We start from the raw sequence: 14,335 nt of genomic DNA, 5'->3' as shown, positions 1-14,335 counted from the left end.
AGATGGTTATTTTCAACTCAGATGCCGTGAAGGATGTATTTTGCCCCTGGAACTACTTGTGCAAGTTATATTTAGCTCTAGGTTATTCATTAATTTAATTAACATTTTTTTGACAACCAAATTATGCCAGGAACTGAGCCAGGAGCTAGTGATATGTTACACTCTTGTTACAAGAGAGGGAAATGGTTAATGTTCCAAAATGTAAATCTTCTATTTTCAGGTTCAGTATAATCTATTTTAGTAGGGCCTACTCTTAATCCTTTACGAAATTTCTTTTTGAAATGATTTTTTTTAATGCAGTGTGATTGTGAAGTGAATTTAATGGGTACTGAAAAGTGCTACATCTGATGCAAATAGATACTTTGTAATTATGGGCTAAACACTCAGAAACAATAATGACAATAAAAAAAGGATTGGATATAATTAGTCCCCCTGGGGCAGATCTTTTCCTTTTATTATCTCTGTTCTTTGCTATAATTTTTAATAATAAGATTAGCCATTCAATGGCAATATAACCAGATTTCAGTATTAATGCATAGAATATTGTGGAATGAGGGGAATTTGGCAGAAAAAAATGTTATTACTAGTTACAGAAGATGTTAAAGACTTGAGAAAGGTTGAAATTATATGCATAGAGGTTAAAATGTTTCCTAATCTCTGCTTACTGCCAATATCCTTACAATGAGCCACTGAATTCTTAAGCTTGTTTTTCTAATCGCCTGAATAATCCTGTCTTAAATGTAAGGATCATGACAGTAGAATAGCAGTTACTTTAAGAGAATATATTTCTATAGATACCAGGTATTTTTTCCTATCATTTCTATATGAATGTTCTGAGTTTTTAATTAAAATTTTAAGAAATTCATCTTTGTCCTAACATAATGAAATAAAATTCCCGAAACAATGGAGGTTCCCTGTTATTCTGTGATATGTGAAATAGCTCTAGAAATAGTTTTAAGCCTTGGAAATTCTGCGTTCTGCCTAAAAATTGTAAAGGCAGTTATTTCTGTATTTGAATGAAACACTCATGAATCACATACCAAAGGCAGAACTCTTTTTTTTTTTTAACTAAAGCAAATGAATATACAGAAGTACAAAGGAATGTTATCTATTTTTCTTTCTTAACTAAAATAGCATTTATGAGGTATCGTCTGCCATTTCATTTGACATGATTTGTCTGTCTACTCCAACATAAAAACTAATCTGATTTATTTTTCATTTCTAAGCATGATCATTAGAAATATGTTTACGTGAATAAGTCAACCAAACAGAACCTTGTAATTCATTTAATGAGGGACGTCAGAGTGTCTTTCTGAGTGTCTTCCTGAATTCTGGTGTCCTGAGGTGTAGGCAGTGGGAAGAAAAGGCTGGTAGATGCACGCGCAGTGTGTATCTGAACTCACATAAACAGTGATGAGGTCATGGCTTACACTGGGCTCTTAGGGCTTATTATCCTCACAGGAGCTTTGTTCCCCAGCAGAGAGAGGCCTGGGCCATCACGAGAGCCCGGTGTGCTACTGTTTCATTGTCAAGCTCTAGGGATTTGAGGGGGAAAGTTAGGAATATATTTCTGAATATACTTCTGAAACATATAAAGAAATGTCGGTATTAAAGGAGATAAGCAATTTTCAGCATTCGAACACATTCACCATTTAATTATCCATCTTAGTAGAAGATAAGGATGGATTTAGAACTAGAATCCATGAATGTCACAAAAGCCTAACTTTTTATTAATACCTATAATCTTTTTCCGGTAATCCTAAACAGATTGAAAGAGGACCTTCCTATCTTGCTATTTCTCCTCCCTACATCCGAGGCATTAGCTAAAGCACAGCGGAATGCCAAAAACCAAGGACAGTATTTCCAAGATTGAACAAATCTGGATGCTTTTCAGCACAATTAAAAGAGCGGATATTAGCGTGTCCCAAAATAATATTATCTGAGCTTATAAAAGCTAGAAATCCAGGCAAGGACTCCTAGAACAGGCTCTCATTTCTAACTATTCAGCGATTTCTTTCAGTTTCCAGTTCTATAGGTTACTTTGTGGAACATGTCTTTGGTGTGGTCCATTTTAGAGTTTCCTTGAAAGGCAGGGTCACATAGTGATCAGGAGAACGGGCTCGGAGCCAATGTTGGGCTACCTGTTCTTGCTGTACCCCTGACTAGCTCTGTAACTAAATGGAACCAGCTTCGTAGTCCTAAACCTCCTTTGTGCCTTGTTTGCTGCATCAATGTAGTGGGGCAAGCAGCTGCACCTCTGTCACAGGGTTGATAGGAAGATTTAATGAGTTACTATGAATAAAGCACTTGAAACATAATCTTATTCATATAAGCAGTGAATAAGTGCTGAACTGTTATTGCTTAGAAGAAAGGGAAAGGGGGAGGGGATGGAGGTAGGGACTGAGTAGAAGAAATCAGCGTGTACTGAGTAGCAGCTGTGGATGCAGCGTTGTGTGAGTAACTAACAACATTTTTAACTCCCACATACACCGTATGAAAGATCATTATCTGAATGGTACAGATGAAGCTTAGATATTTTGTGACTCGTGTTTATTTTAAAATTAATGTTAACATTAATAATAGCAAGTGGGAATCGATACTGTTTGTGATGATAGTGGAAAAAAGCACTGGGGAGACCCAAGTGTCAGTTGGCAGAATTCAGCTTAGAGCAGCAATGCCAAGGCCAGTTTGGAGCAGTTATATCCTAGTGCCCATGCTTGGAGGTGACAGTCCTCTGAGGACAACATGCCTTGTAGAAACATTTATAGGTGACTGACTACAAAAAAAAAAAAGAAAAAGAAGAAAAGAAAGTTATGATGAAAAACAATCTTTATGTTCAATTGAAGTATTTTTTTTCTTATTTGAGCTCTTAAAGAAAAAAAAATCCATTTTCTTTAAAACAACAAAGCCTTTTCAAGAGGAAAGAAATGAAATAGAGCACCTGAGAAAGCACATTCAGCCAGTCGGCTGGGACACCTTTGATGAATGCAATTAGTTGCAGTCTCCAATTTTGGAAGCATAATTGCAGTAGAACTAGAGGGACTTCTTTAGGACTTGGTGTTGAATAAGGAACAAGCATGTATATAATATCCTGATTGCACAGTCCTGCGTATAAAATATCCATTGCATTCAACAATACTCGGCCTTTGATTTCTGACCCCAAACTCACCTTTTTTAAATATATATATTTAAAACCTATTGTCTTTTAAATACGTATATTATCGAAGAAGTTTGTCGGTTTTTATCTCTTTTACTACTTTTCAGATTTAAAGGGCCATTCCCTGATTTGTAGGGTCAACCAGATTTCAGAGTACCAGTGAAAATTGTAATGATGTGTTGCCCAAAACTGTTTCAAGCTGTGATATCTGCCTTTTTTGAAGATTATGGAGAAGCATATTAGGATAAAAGGGTAAAAGAAATAAATAAGGCAGATGAACTCAGGTTTACTTTCTTTTCATTGTATTTCTTTGTTTTTCTTAAGTATAGGAATGTGGCCTATGGAAGGTATAGTACAGAGCACCCTTTCTGAGTCAGGCACTGTATATTTTGTGATTCCTGATAAAGAAAGACAAAATCTAGCCCTTAAGAATCTCACAGTTGAAGAGAGCAGTCAGAAATGCAATAATGAGGGTTTGCATAGCATTTCATGGGAGCACAGAGAAAGGGTACCACCTCCACCTGGCATGTCAGGGAGGTGGCCCTAAGCTAAGCAACAGGAGAAGGGGAGGCACAGTCCATAAGGTATTGGAAAACACATACACCATCTCTGAATAAATTCTGTACCTTCCAACTGGCTTTCAAGGTGCCCATGACTGACAGGTTAATAATAACTAGATAGACCCAAATGGCCAAAATTCTATTTCTGATATGAACTTGCGTAGGTAATTTTTCTTTGTTTGTTTTAATGAAGAAGAAACATGTATCTTTGGAAATCATTTTAAAAAATCATAGTAGAATGCATGTAGCAAGAGAATTGTTAAAGATAGAGAAAGCAGACCTTGTCCCTTTTTTTTATGAGGATGAATGCTTTCAAGTAAGACTGGAATAAAAATGAAATGGAATCAATTAGAAAAAAAATAGAAGCACTTAAGAAATAACTTAATTGTTGCTGAAAGAATTAGAATCTGATGGTGTGGAAAGGATTTAATTAAACTCCAAAGTAAAATAATACATTGGCCTTTCTCCCAGAAAAATATGATGTCTCTTAGAACTTATCAGCTATTTCTTGGCCTGCAAGTTAGTAGTGGTTATCTATTATTTTTCTCATTTTGATTATTACATGCTACTGATGGTGGGATTATTTGTGCAACAGTTACTGCTGAGACAACCATTAAGACTGTGCAGATAGAATTGTAGTCTCATATGCCCCTGTATATTTGGGTGGGAAAATGGAAAGTACCTAACTTAAATCTGACAGATCCAAAATCAACTGTCCTTCAATAGCAGAAGACACTATTTTAAAAGAAAATGTTAACAAGGATAGCCATCATGATATGTGTCAAATGCTAAATGCTGTTACAGAAATGAAAAGTGACCAATCAAATAAGAATTACCTAGTAAGAAGGGAATGGAGAATTGCAAAAACGTGACTCACAGTGCTTTCACATCATGGAATGAACTAGCGGGACCTCTGACCCAAAGCCATTGGAAGAAGCAATATTTTGGACAAACCTGAACTTTTTTTTTCCCCTACAGCCTCGTCATGTGTTCAACATGCTAAAGAAGTATGTCCGTGCCGAACAGAAAGATAGACAGCATACCTTAAAGCATTTTGAACATGTTCGCATGGTGGATCCAAAGAAAGCTGCCCAGATCCGGTCTCAGGTAAGCACAGAATGTGGTAATCATGCAACTTGGACAATTCAGTGTTCTTGCCCTTTGAGTTGGATCTTTAGGTATTCCCAGAATAGCCATGGGTGTTGGACCTCTATAGAAAGAGTTCTTTAATACCTGGTAAATTCTAAAGGCTTGTCCTAGGGCAACATGTGGTTTGGCACTTTCTGAGTTATGAAAATAACAAAGAATATAAAAATCTTGAGTGTCTACTGCTACTGATTCTTAAGGAACCATCAAACTCTGATGACTAAAATGAAAACAAAATTGTATAAACCAAAACCGCTAAAATTTGGTTCAACTAAATTATAGAAGACAATCATAAACTCCATTTCTACTGTAATGCTTGGAGATAATGTGAGACTAAATGAAGCTTGGTAGTGATAAGTTTTATACTCTGCCATTTTCAAAACTTGACAACTGGGATCTACCTCTGGAAATCTAAAATTTTACATTTCCTTAAACAGAAAAATTTTTTGAAATATCTGTCATGAAATATCTATGTTTCATGTGAAATATCCATATGATCCCACCTATTGGAAACTTTGCAAAGACATATATATATATGGAGCATCAGAGCTTATTTAGGAATCTCAATATTAGGAATCAGAATTGGGCAGAAATGGTCTTTTCAATTGGCTTTATATCTTATGGTTACAAGCATATAATATAATGGAAAGTTTAAAGCAGCTCCAAAGTTAGAGAACAAAAAATGAGGGAATAAGAAAAATAAAGATGCCCTCTCATGTTCAAAGTTCCAGCAGCATTTTGTCAGTTTTATTTGGGAAGCTTGTATCTGTCTGCGGTGCTTGGTAAGGAAAATAACTCCTCCTTACTCCAGAGATGGTTTACCTGGAGCTATCATCCTTTGCTGCAGGTTATGACACACCTCCGCGTGATTTACGAGCGCATGAACCAGTCTCTCTCCCTGCTCTACAATGTTCCTGCTGTGGCTGAGGAAATTCAGGATGAAGTTGGTGAGTGAGCTGTTTTTTCTAGTTCTGTGCATATAAACATATTTTCCTCCTGTAGGAGAAAATCAGGGAACTGAGTTCATCTGCATCAGGAATCATCAGTGTTTTAATATGTAGAAGGAAAAAGAGCAGATTCCCTTGTACAGTGAAGCTATTAGGGAGTGAAAGTTGCTCTCATCTTAGCAATTGCATCAGGTCTTAACTGCATACTGACAAAAGCCGAGGGGGATGTAATTTGACTTTGGTCTATTTGTGTGATAATGAGCCACTTGTTGTTGGATTATACTTGTCAACAGTTTTCTAATTTAGTCAATCTTATAAATATCACCTTATGATGCTTTGGTACTTTACAGTTTAATAGAAACAACCCTTCATCTCTTAATTCTTTATTATCATAATCTTATGAGTGCCATGATATCCTCATTTTTCAGATGAAGGAGCCCAAACTTACAATTTAAGAAACTTGCCTATGTCATGCATATCCCAAGGAGCACAGCAAAACCACAAAACTCTGACCTTTGACTTTGAGGTTATTGTTATATTCAGTAACACATCTTTCTTTGATGCATGCCCCGCCCCCTGCATAGCCATGAGTGTTCTCTGGACCACATTGTTGTTTAACCTTAATTAACTATATGCCCGCTATCTTTCATTAAACTTTTAAAATAATCATACACTCATAAGAAGTTGGAAAAATAATACAGAGTAGTCCAAGGTAGACATCACCCACCTTCCTCAGCAGTAACATCTTATGTAACATCATGCATTATCAAAACCAGGAAACCGACCTTGTGTGCCCACTGTCTCCTATGGCCCTAGTTTTCGTAATGACATCTTTAATATTTCGTATGAGTAAGTTCTCCCTTTTCTGTTTTCTTGGAAAGGGAGTAAAGTATCGCATAACATAATTCTCCACAAACCCCCAAAATGCCCATATTTGTTTAACGTTGCCTCACAGAAGTACTTAGATGCAATTACCCTAGTGCATCTTTCAACATAAAGCAGATGTATGAATCCGGGCGATATGGTGCATAAACCATCTGTAAATAAGCAATATGTGTGTGGTGGATCCCTCTCCATAATGAGTCCTGTTCTTTCTTAATTGGGTTGGAAGTAGATGCTTAATTTGGTTTAAAACAGATGCAGGTTATCTGAAAACAGAACACCCAGGATGTTGTAGATGGTGTACCGGTTGCAGGAATTCCTGCTCTGAAGTGCCCAAAACACGGCTTGGCTCGATTTTTACATTTCATAACAGTGCTGTTCTACTCTTCTTTTTTCTAACTTAGTAATACCTTGCAAGTGTTGTTTGTATTACTACCAAGTAGTTGGCACTTATCAGGTAATAATGGTCTGTTCAGTGTTGTGTATTAACACACAGGATCCTTTCTTTAAGAAACGAATATTCTTGTTATATATTAGGATAGACACGTGTAAGGAACCTTTAAAATACTGTGTATTAAATAAGTATAAGAAAGGCCTCCAATAAGTTGTAGAAGGGACAAAATCAAAGAAAAATCACGTTCTTAATGAACTGAAGCTCAAATCTTCTAGATGAATGTATTTTGGCCTTATAGCCATCTTATCAAGCTTATTTTCATAAGGAACTTCAACTGAGGTGTTGCCAGTCATACCAAACTATAGAGGAATAAGCCATTGCAAAGGACTAGAATATTTCACTCTCAGCCAGTAATTATGGTTGACTCTTTCTAATTAAATTACCAGACGTTTTCATTCAGCAAAATACTACTGAAAGCAGTGACCACTAATAAGTCGCAGTTCCACAGAACAGATGGTGATTCAGCTGTCTTGAGTGTTGCAAAATGCCCCAAGAGTAGAACCACACACTAAACTTCAAATCTCAGTGGCAGGGAGAATATTCCGATAACTAGAATCATAGAATTTTTTCTTTAAAAAAAAACTGTTAAGTAAGCTTAAGAGCATGTCATTTTTAAAAATAGTTTTGTCATTCTGAGTATACCGAACACCGAATCCTAAAAGATAATCATTTAAAAAATCTTTCTTGCCTCCATTTTTATTTATTTTTTATTATTTTTATTTATTTATTTATTTATTTTTGCGGTACGTGGGCCTCTTACTGCTGTGGCCTCTCCCACGGAGCACAGGCTCCGGACGCGCAGGCTCAGCGGCCACGGCTCACGGGCCCAGCCACTCTGCAGCATGTGGGATCTTCCCGGACCGGGGCACGAACCCGTGTCCCCTGCATCGGCAGGTGGACTCTCAACCACTGCGCCACCAGGGAAGCCCAAAAATAACTTACTTTTAAAGTAGGACCATAGATGAAACAAGATGGGCTGTGAGTGCCAATTGTTTAAGCTGAGTGCTGTTTAAGCTGAGCGGGAGTTCTTTGTAGTATTCTCTTTACTTTTATATGCGCTTGAAATTTTCCATAATAGAAGTTGGTTTTTAGCTTACTTTCCAAATAGAATCTGCACAGATTTCTTCCAGTGTATGTCCTGTACATTTAATTTCTAATTAAATGCTTTGTCATTAGTCTGATTTGCATGCATCTGCCTTTTCTGTGTGTAATCAGATTTTAGATTTGGAGTCAGTTCAGTGTAAGTAAGAAGCATACTAAAATTCAGAGCTGCTGGGAAAAGGAGAAGATCCAAAAGAACCTACAAATGCATGTTGTTTATATAAAAGTTTGTGCTTATAAATGCAGGCAGTTAGAATATGTTTAATACAGTAAACCATCTGGAGAGAAATACAATAGTTTTGTTAAATAAGGGTAATAGTTGCTCTGGAGATGAAGGGTTTTCACCAGTCCTGAGGAACTGCTAGTATCTTTCGTGACATAGGTTTATCTGCTTCAGGTAGTTTATGCTCCCACGAGGGTGGAATTCTCTATTATGGGTGAAACTGAGGAAGAAGCTAGTCACACCAGAAAGAAAAGGGCGAAAGTGGGAACTGGCATCAAATTTGTGAGAACAGTAAAGTGTGACTGACTAAAGCCTAGAATTCGTCAGGGCCATGAGTTCCAGCCCTGACCGTTTTCACCCACTGTGCTTTCCTGAGAAAGCCATCTGTTTATGCTGCTCTACTGTTAACTCCAGTAAATCCCATATCCATAACAACAACCTGTCTGCTGAGTCCCAGTGACATATTCCAGACTCAGAACACAGGCATACCTCGTTTTATTGCGCTTTGCAGATATTGCATTTTTCACAGATGGAAGGTTTGTAGCAACCCTGTGTTGAGTGAGTCTGTCAGCACCGTTTTCCAACAGCATTTTCTCACTTCAGTCTCATTTTGGTAATTATTCTGATATTTCAACCTATTTCATTATTATTACATTTGTGATGGTGCTCTGTGATGAGTGATCTTTGATGTTACTATTGCAAAAAGATAGTGACTCGCTGAAGGCTCAGATGATGGTTAGCATTTTTTAGCAATAAAATATTTTTTAATTAAGGTATGTTCATCGTCTTTTTAGACATAATGCTATTGCACAGTTAATAGACTACAGTATAGGGTAAACATAACTTTTATGTGCACTGGGAAACCAAAAAATTCATGTGACTTGCTTTGTTGAGATATAAAGTTGAGATACTTTATCACAGTGGTCTGGAACCGAGCCTGCAGTGTCTCCGAGGTATGCCTATATTTCACCTGTTTCTCAAACTCCAAACTATGTGTGTAAGGAAGAAATCATTGTGTCCCTCTTGCAATTGACCCATTTTACAATCTCAGTTATGGGTTATCCCAGTTGTCCTATACATATCCATGATGCCTTCCTCTCCTCCACCCATGATTGCTTATCAATCTGAAATCCTATGTATTCTACCTCCGATATTCATGTGGAATCCCTGCTCTGTAAATCCACATCGTTAGCTCAGATCCTTATCCTCTCACATGAGTTTCACTGGACTCTCAACTAGTCATCCTGCCTCTTGGTCCCCTCCTACCCAAATTCTTCCTCTTCAGGGCTGAGTTCCCTGCTAAAATGAAAATACAACCTGCACATGGTTCTTCCTTGCTTGAAAAGCAGCATACTTCAATACTCAACTAAAATGTCCACACTCCCATAAGCCCTTGACTAATTTGCATAGGGAGCCAGAGGGAAGAGCTGGTGTTTGAGTGACAGTTATATAGCGAACTGATGAGAATCTCTTACTGATGATGTTGCTGGCCTGAGTTCTTTATGAAAGTTCACGCATGTTGAGGTTCAGGGCCACCACATATAGATGTGACAGGTGGTTTAGGGAAAAAGCATAGACTGACATTCATTCCACATCCCACTAACGAAGCCAAGCCCTCTGGGATGGGGCCACATCCACGTGAAGTGGAGCTTTCTTATAATTCACACAAATGCAACATATGCGCTAGTGACAACACTGGTGAATTCAGTGACAGCACCTCCAACTAACTTGCCCTTAACAGATAGTAAAGTGATGAAAGTGGAATTGGAGCCAAGGTCTGCATGAGTCCGAAACTCATACTCTCTCTGCTACCCACTTTCCTACTCTCAATTCAGTAGAATTTTCTTCTACTAAACCTCAGTGTCTAAAGCACCATGTATCCACCTCTAATACCATACTCTACTTTGTATTTAATTGTTTATTGACACGTCCACCAGCCCCCAGTCCTGTGCGATCTTCCAAGACATGTCTTGGTCATGTCTGTATCCTTGGGATCCAGCAGAGGACCTGGTACTCTGTAGTATTAGTCATCATAGCCTAGGTTGAAGCAAATCCCTAGGCTGCAAAGTAGATGATCCTTAACTTAGGTGGATCAGGTGATCTCCTCCATAACCCTAAAGACCCACCCTGAGCTCCTTCCTTAGCACCTAGCATAGCTAGTGCTACACAAAACAAACCTTTTTCCTCGGCCGCAGCATTCTCTAAAGCTATGATTGCTCAAGCCAACAAAATGGGTGCGTTGGCAAAGGTATCAAAATAAAGAATAAAGCTGAGTTCTCAGGACTGTAATTAATAACATTTTACAATATTGTACTATATCTTATCCATGACCCTCTGCTGTTTGGCTTTCTGCCCAATTCATATACTTTGACACTTGATTTATTAAATATGTTGTCTGGTTTGACTCTTCCATCAACCAGAGTCTGAGGCTATCTATTTGCTTTGCTTCACCAATAAGTATGAATTATCAAAACTACTCTATTAGTTTTATAAAAGCTTGCTGTGTATTCTTTTATAATAATTTTTCAGTTCAGTTTGAATTACTATTATGTGCAAGTTCCCAGGCACATCATTTATTACTTAATGTTTTCCTTTTTTAAAAATTGTATTTGCATACAAATTATGAAGCTTTCTGTAAAGAAAGACGTAAGGCATTTGTACAGGGGGAAAGAATCCCTTCCTCATTTAAAATAGCTGTTTAGGACAATTTTTTTTTTTTATTCAGCAAATGATATAATCATTAATTTAAGGAAAATATGCCTCTTTTCAATGTCCATATTCTGTCTTAATCATCTTTTAACCCTTCAAAAAAGCAGAATTCCTTCATCTCTACTATTGTTCATCTCGGCTTTGCTTTGTCAGTTTGCTGTTTCAAAATGAGTGGATTTTTTTATCCTTTGTAATCTTCCTTAAATCTGTGCCAAAAGGATTCTATTCTTCTATCAGCACTCACCAGAGTACTTCATTTTACAGCTTCCTCAAGGCTAAAAACATTGTAGCTCTCAACTCAGGGCTGGCTGTTTCACAGAATGCTGTAATGATCAATTTATGAGAAAGATAGGAGGAAGGAAAGGGGGAAGGAAGGCCTAATTGTTTCATACCCTGTTTTTTTTTTTTTCTTTTAGCCTTCAAAATTAGTAAAAACATGAATTATTGTAAACCAGATGTTGGAAGGATCTCTGGCGGAACAAATCCATAGTGAATGGGGTGGGATTGAAATATGTGGCAGGAGATCAAGAAACTCAAGTTAATGAAAGAAGGCTTATAATTTTTTATTACAATTTGACTGTGGCCTCCTGATAAACTTTTCTGCTCTTTGGGAAAAATACAGCATGTTGATTTCAAGGACAGTGTTTCCATTCTCTGTTCCTAGTAAACCTATTGATTTTTGGATTTAATGAATCCAAAGTAGTCTAGACTTAAAATAGAATATCTATGGCACTTCCAGACCAACAAAATGGAACATTCATTACTACTGAGAATTTTAAGTATCCTTGTGTATAATTGTTAGTCAGGGGAGGGCATCAGGAAGAAAAAAAAAATCATAAAAGTAAATAAAGTGAGAGAACTATTAACTTATTCCACTCTTATTTTCCATAGGAAATGGCTTTTAAATATAAGTAGATTTTACATTTTAGAACTGATTTAAGTATTTGGCAACAAGAACATTTATTTGTATCATAAATTGTCAAAGACATTTTCTTCCTTTAGTTTTACAGTAGTCTCAGAGGTCCTTATTAGTATTTTTTCCAGTATTATTACCTGAATTACAGGTTTGACCAGTGTTTATTTGCCTACCCTCTAAATGTATATCTTTGTCTCCCTCTTAAGCAAGACATTTACTCTTCCAAAATAGTACAACTCATTTTATAAATGAGAAAATGAAACTGCGTTGTCAAGTGACCTACATGTAAGCATATTAATCTTCAAAACGGAAAAGTATACTATGACAACAGCAACCCAGTTTTCTGATGCTTTGCCTGCCATGTTGAAATGTCTCTAAACAGCAAAACATAGATGTGTCAATGCCAATGAGTTCATACCTCAAACCCAACTGGTCTGTAAATAGTCTTAGGAGGTTACAGCCCTTAAGCATTTAACTCACCCATAGTGTCTAGTTTAGTGCTTTGCAGACATTTAGTTCTTTATACCTTTTTTGGATATGATATGTAAGCTGTCCTTTTCTTAGGAGTTTAATGACTGAATCTATAAATATAGTGTATGTCATTCAGATGATCTGTGGAAGTCAGTGATAGGGTCCTTTTGACGTATGTAGGGACTTCCCTGGTGGCCCAGTGGCTAAGACTCCATGCTCCCAATGCAGGGGGCCTTGGGTCAATCCCTGGTCAGGGAACTAGATCCCACATGCTTCAATGGGAAGATTCCTGCATGCCGCAAATAAAGATCCTCGCGTGCCACAACAAACATCCCACACGCGGCAACGAAGATCTCACGTGCCACAACTAAGACCCGATGCAGACAAATAAATAAATTAATTAATTAAAAAAATATTTTTAAATGCTGACTAATATTTAAAAAAAAAAAGTTGATGTATGTAACTTGACATATGTAAATTATTGACATGGAAATTATTCAGGGAAACAACATCAGTTTCCCTGGGTAATTTTTATAATATTCCCTTCTGACAAACAGATGTGTTTTTTTCTGTATTTTCTGATCCATAATTTTAAAGGAAAAGTCAATCGTTTAGCATTATTAAAAAAGTATACACTTTCTAGGAAGAATGAATGTCAAAAAGTTTAATTTAAAACAAATAAGCATAATCTCTGCCATTCTGGCAGGTAGATTGTAGACATTAATATGTATAATTCGGAGTGGTATATTGATCTTATTTCTTGCGATCCCAGTGTACCCTGGCAGTCATTAGATGACTTACATATAAACCACATTGTTTATTTCATACCATTGCAGTGGCTCTATGGATTATGTTTTCAGTCTTAATAAGTAGGCGGTATCTATTAAAATCTTTTGCATATTTTTTAATAGGGCTCTGCGTTTTTATTATTGAGTTGTAAAAGATCTTTATATATTCTGGATACTAAACTCTCATTAAATATATGATTTGAAAATATTTTCTCCCTTTTTGTAGGTTTTCTTTTCACTTTCTTGACATCCTTTGAACACACAAAATTGTAAAACTTTGATGAAGTCCAGTTTATCAATTTGTTTTCGCTGTTGCTTATGCTTTAGTATTATATCTAAGAACAATTGCTCAATCCAAGGTCAAATATATGTATACCTGTGTTTGTTTCCAAGAGTCTTATAGTTTAGCTCTTATAGTTAAATCTTTGATTCATTTTGAGTTAATTTTTATATGTAATGTGAGATAAGGATCCTCCTTCATTATTTTTTTTATTTTTTATTTTTTTGGTACACGGGCCTCTCACTGCTGTGGCCTCTCCCGTTGCGGAGCACAGGCTCCGGACGCACAGGCTCAGTGGCCATGGCTCACGGGCCCAGCTGTTCCGCAGCATGTGGGATCTTCCCGGACTGGGGCACGAACCCATGTGCCCTGCATCGGCAGGCGGACTCAACCACTGTGCCACCAGGGAAGCCCCCTTCATTCTTTTACATGTGGATATCCAGTGTCCCATCACCATTTGTTGAAAAAAACTATTCTTTCTACTTTAAATGGTATCGGAACCCTTGTCAAAAATCAGTTGACCAGGGATATATGGGTTTATTTCTTGACTCTCAATTCTATTCCTTCTATATATACATTCTTATTACAATACCACACTATTTTGATTATTGTAGCTCTGTAGTAAGTTTTGAAATAGGCAATGTGAGTCTTCCTCCTTTGTTCTTTTTCAAGATTGTTTTGACTATTTGAGGTCCCTTGCT

General features: G+C 37.0%; 1 protein-coding gene across 6 annotated transcripts in view; it reads left to right on the top strand.

Annotated features, from left to right (window-relative positions):
* APP (amyloid beta precursor protein) overlaps positions 1 to 14,335 on the top strand; it is a 276,610-nt gene that overhangs the window by 203,466 nt on the left and 58,809 nt on the right. For all 6 annotated transcript variants that reach the window (XM_033855992.2, XM_033855991.2, XM_033855990.2 and 3 more), the window contains 2 exons: positions 4,696 to 4,824; positions 5,711 to 5,810. In XM_033855992.2, coding sequence (XP_033711883.1) covers positions 4,696 to 4,824; positions 5,711 to 5,810 — 229 coding nt within the window. The remainder of the gene's footprint in view (positions 1 to 4,695; positions 4,825 to 5,710; positions 5,811 to 14,335) is intronic.

Source organism: Tursiops truncatus, chromosome 4 (genome assembly GCF_011762595.2).
Source record: "Tursiops truncatus isolate mTurTru1 chromosome 4, mTurTru1.mat.Y, whole genome shotgun sequence".
NCBI lineage: Eukaryota > Metazoa > Chordata > Mammalia > Artiodactyla > Delphinidae > Tursiops > Tursiops truncatus.
The sequence above is the reverse complement of the archived record's forward strand: the minus strand, read 5'-3'. Positions and strand labels throughout refer to the sequence as shown.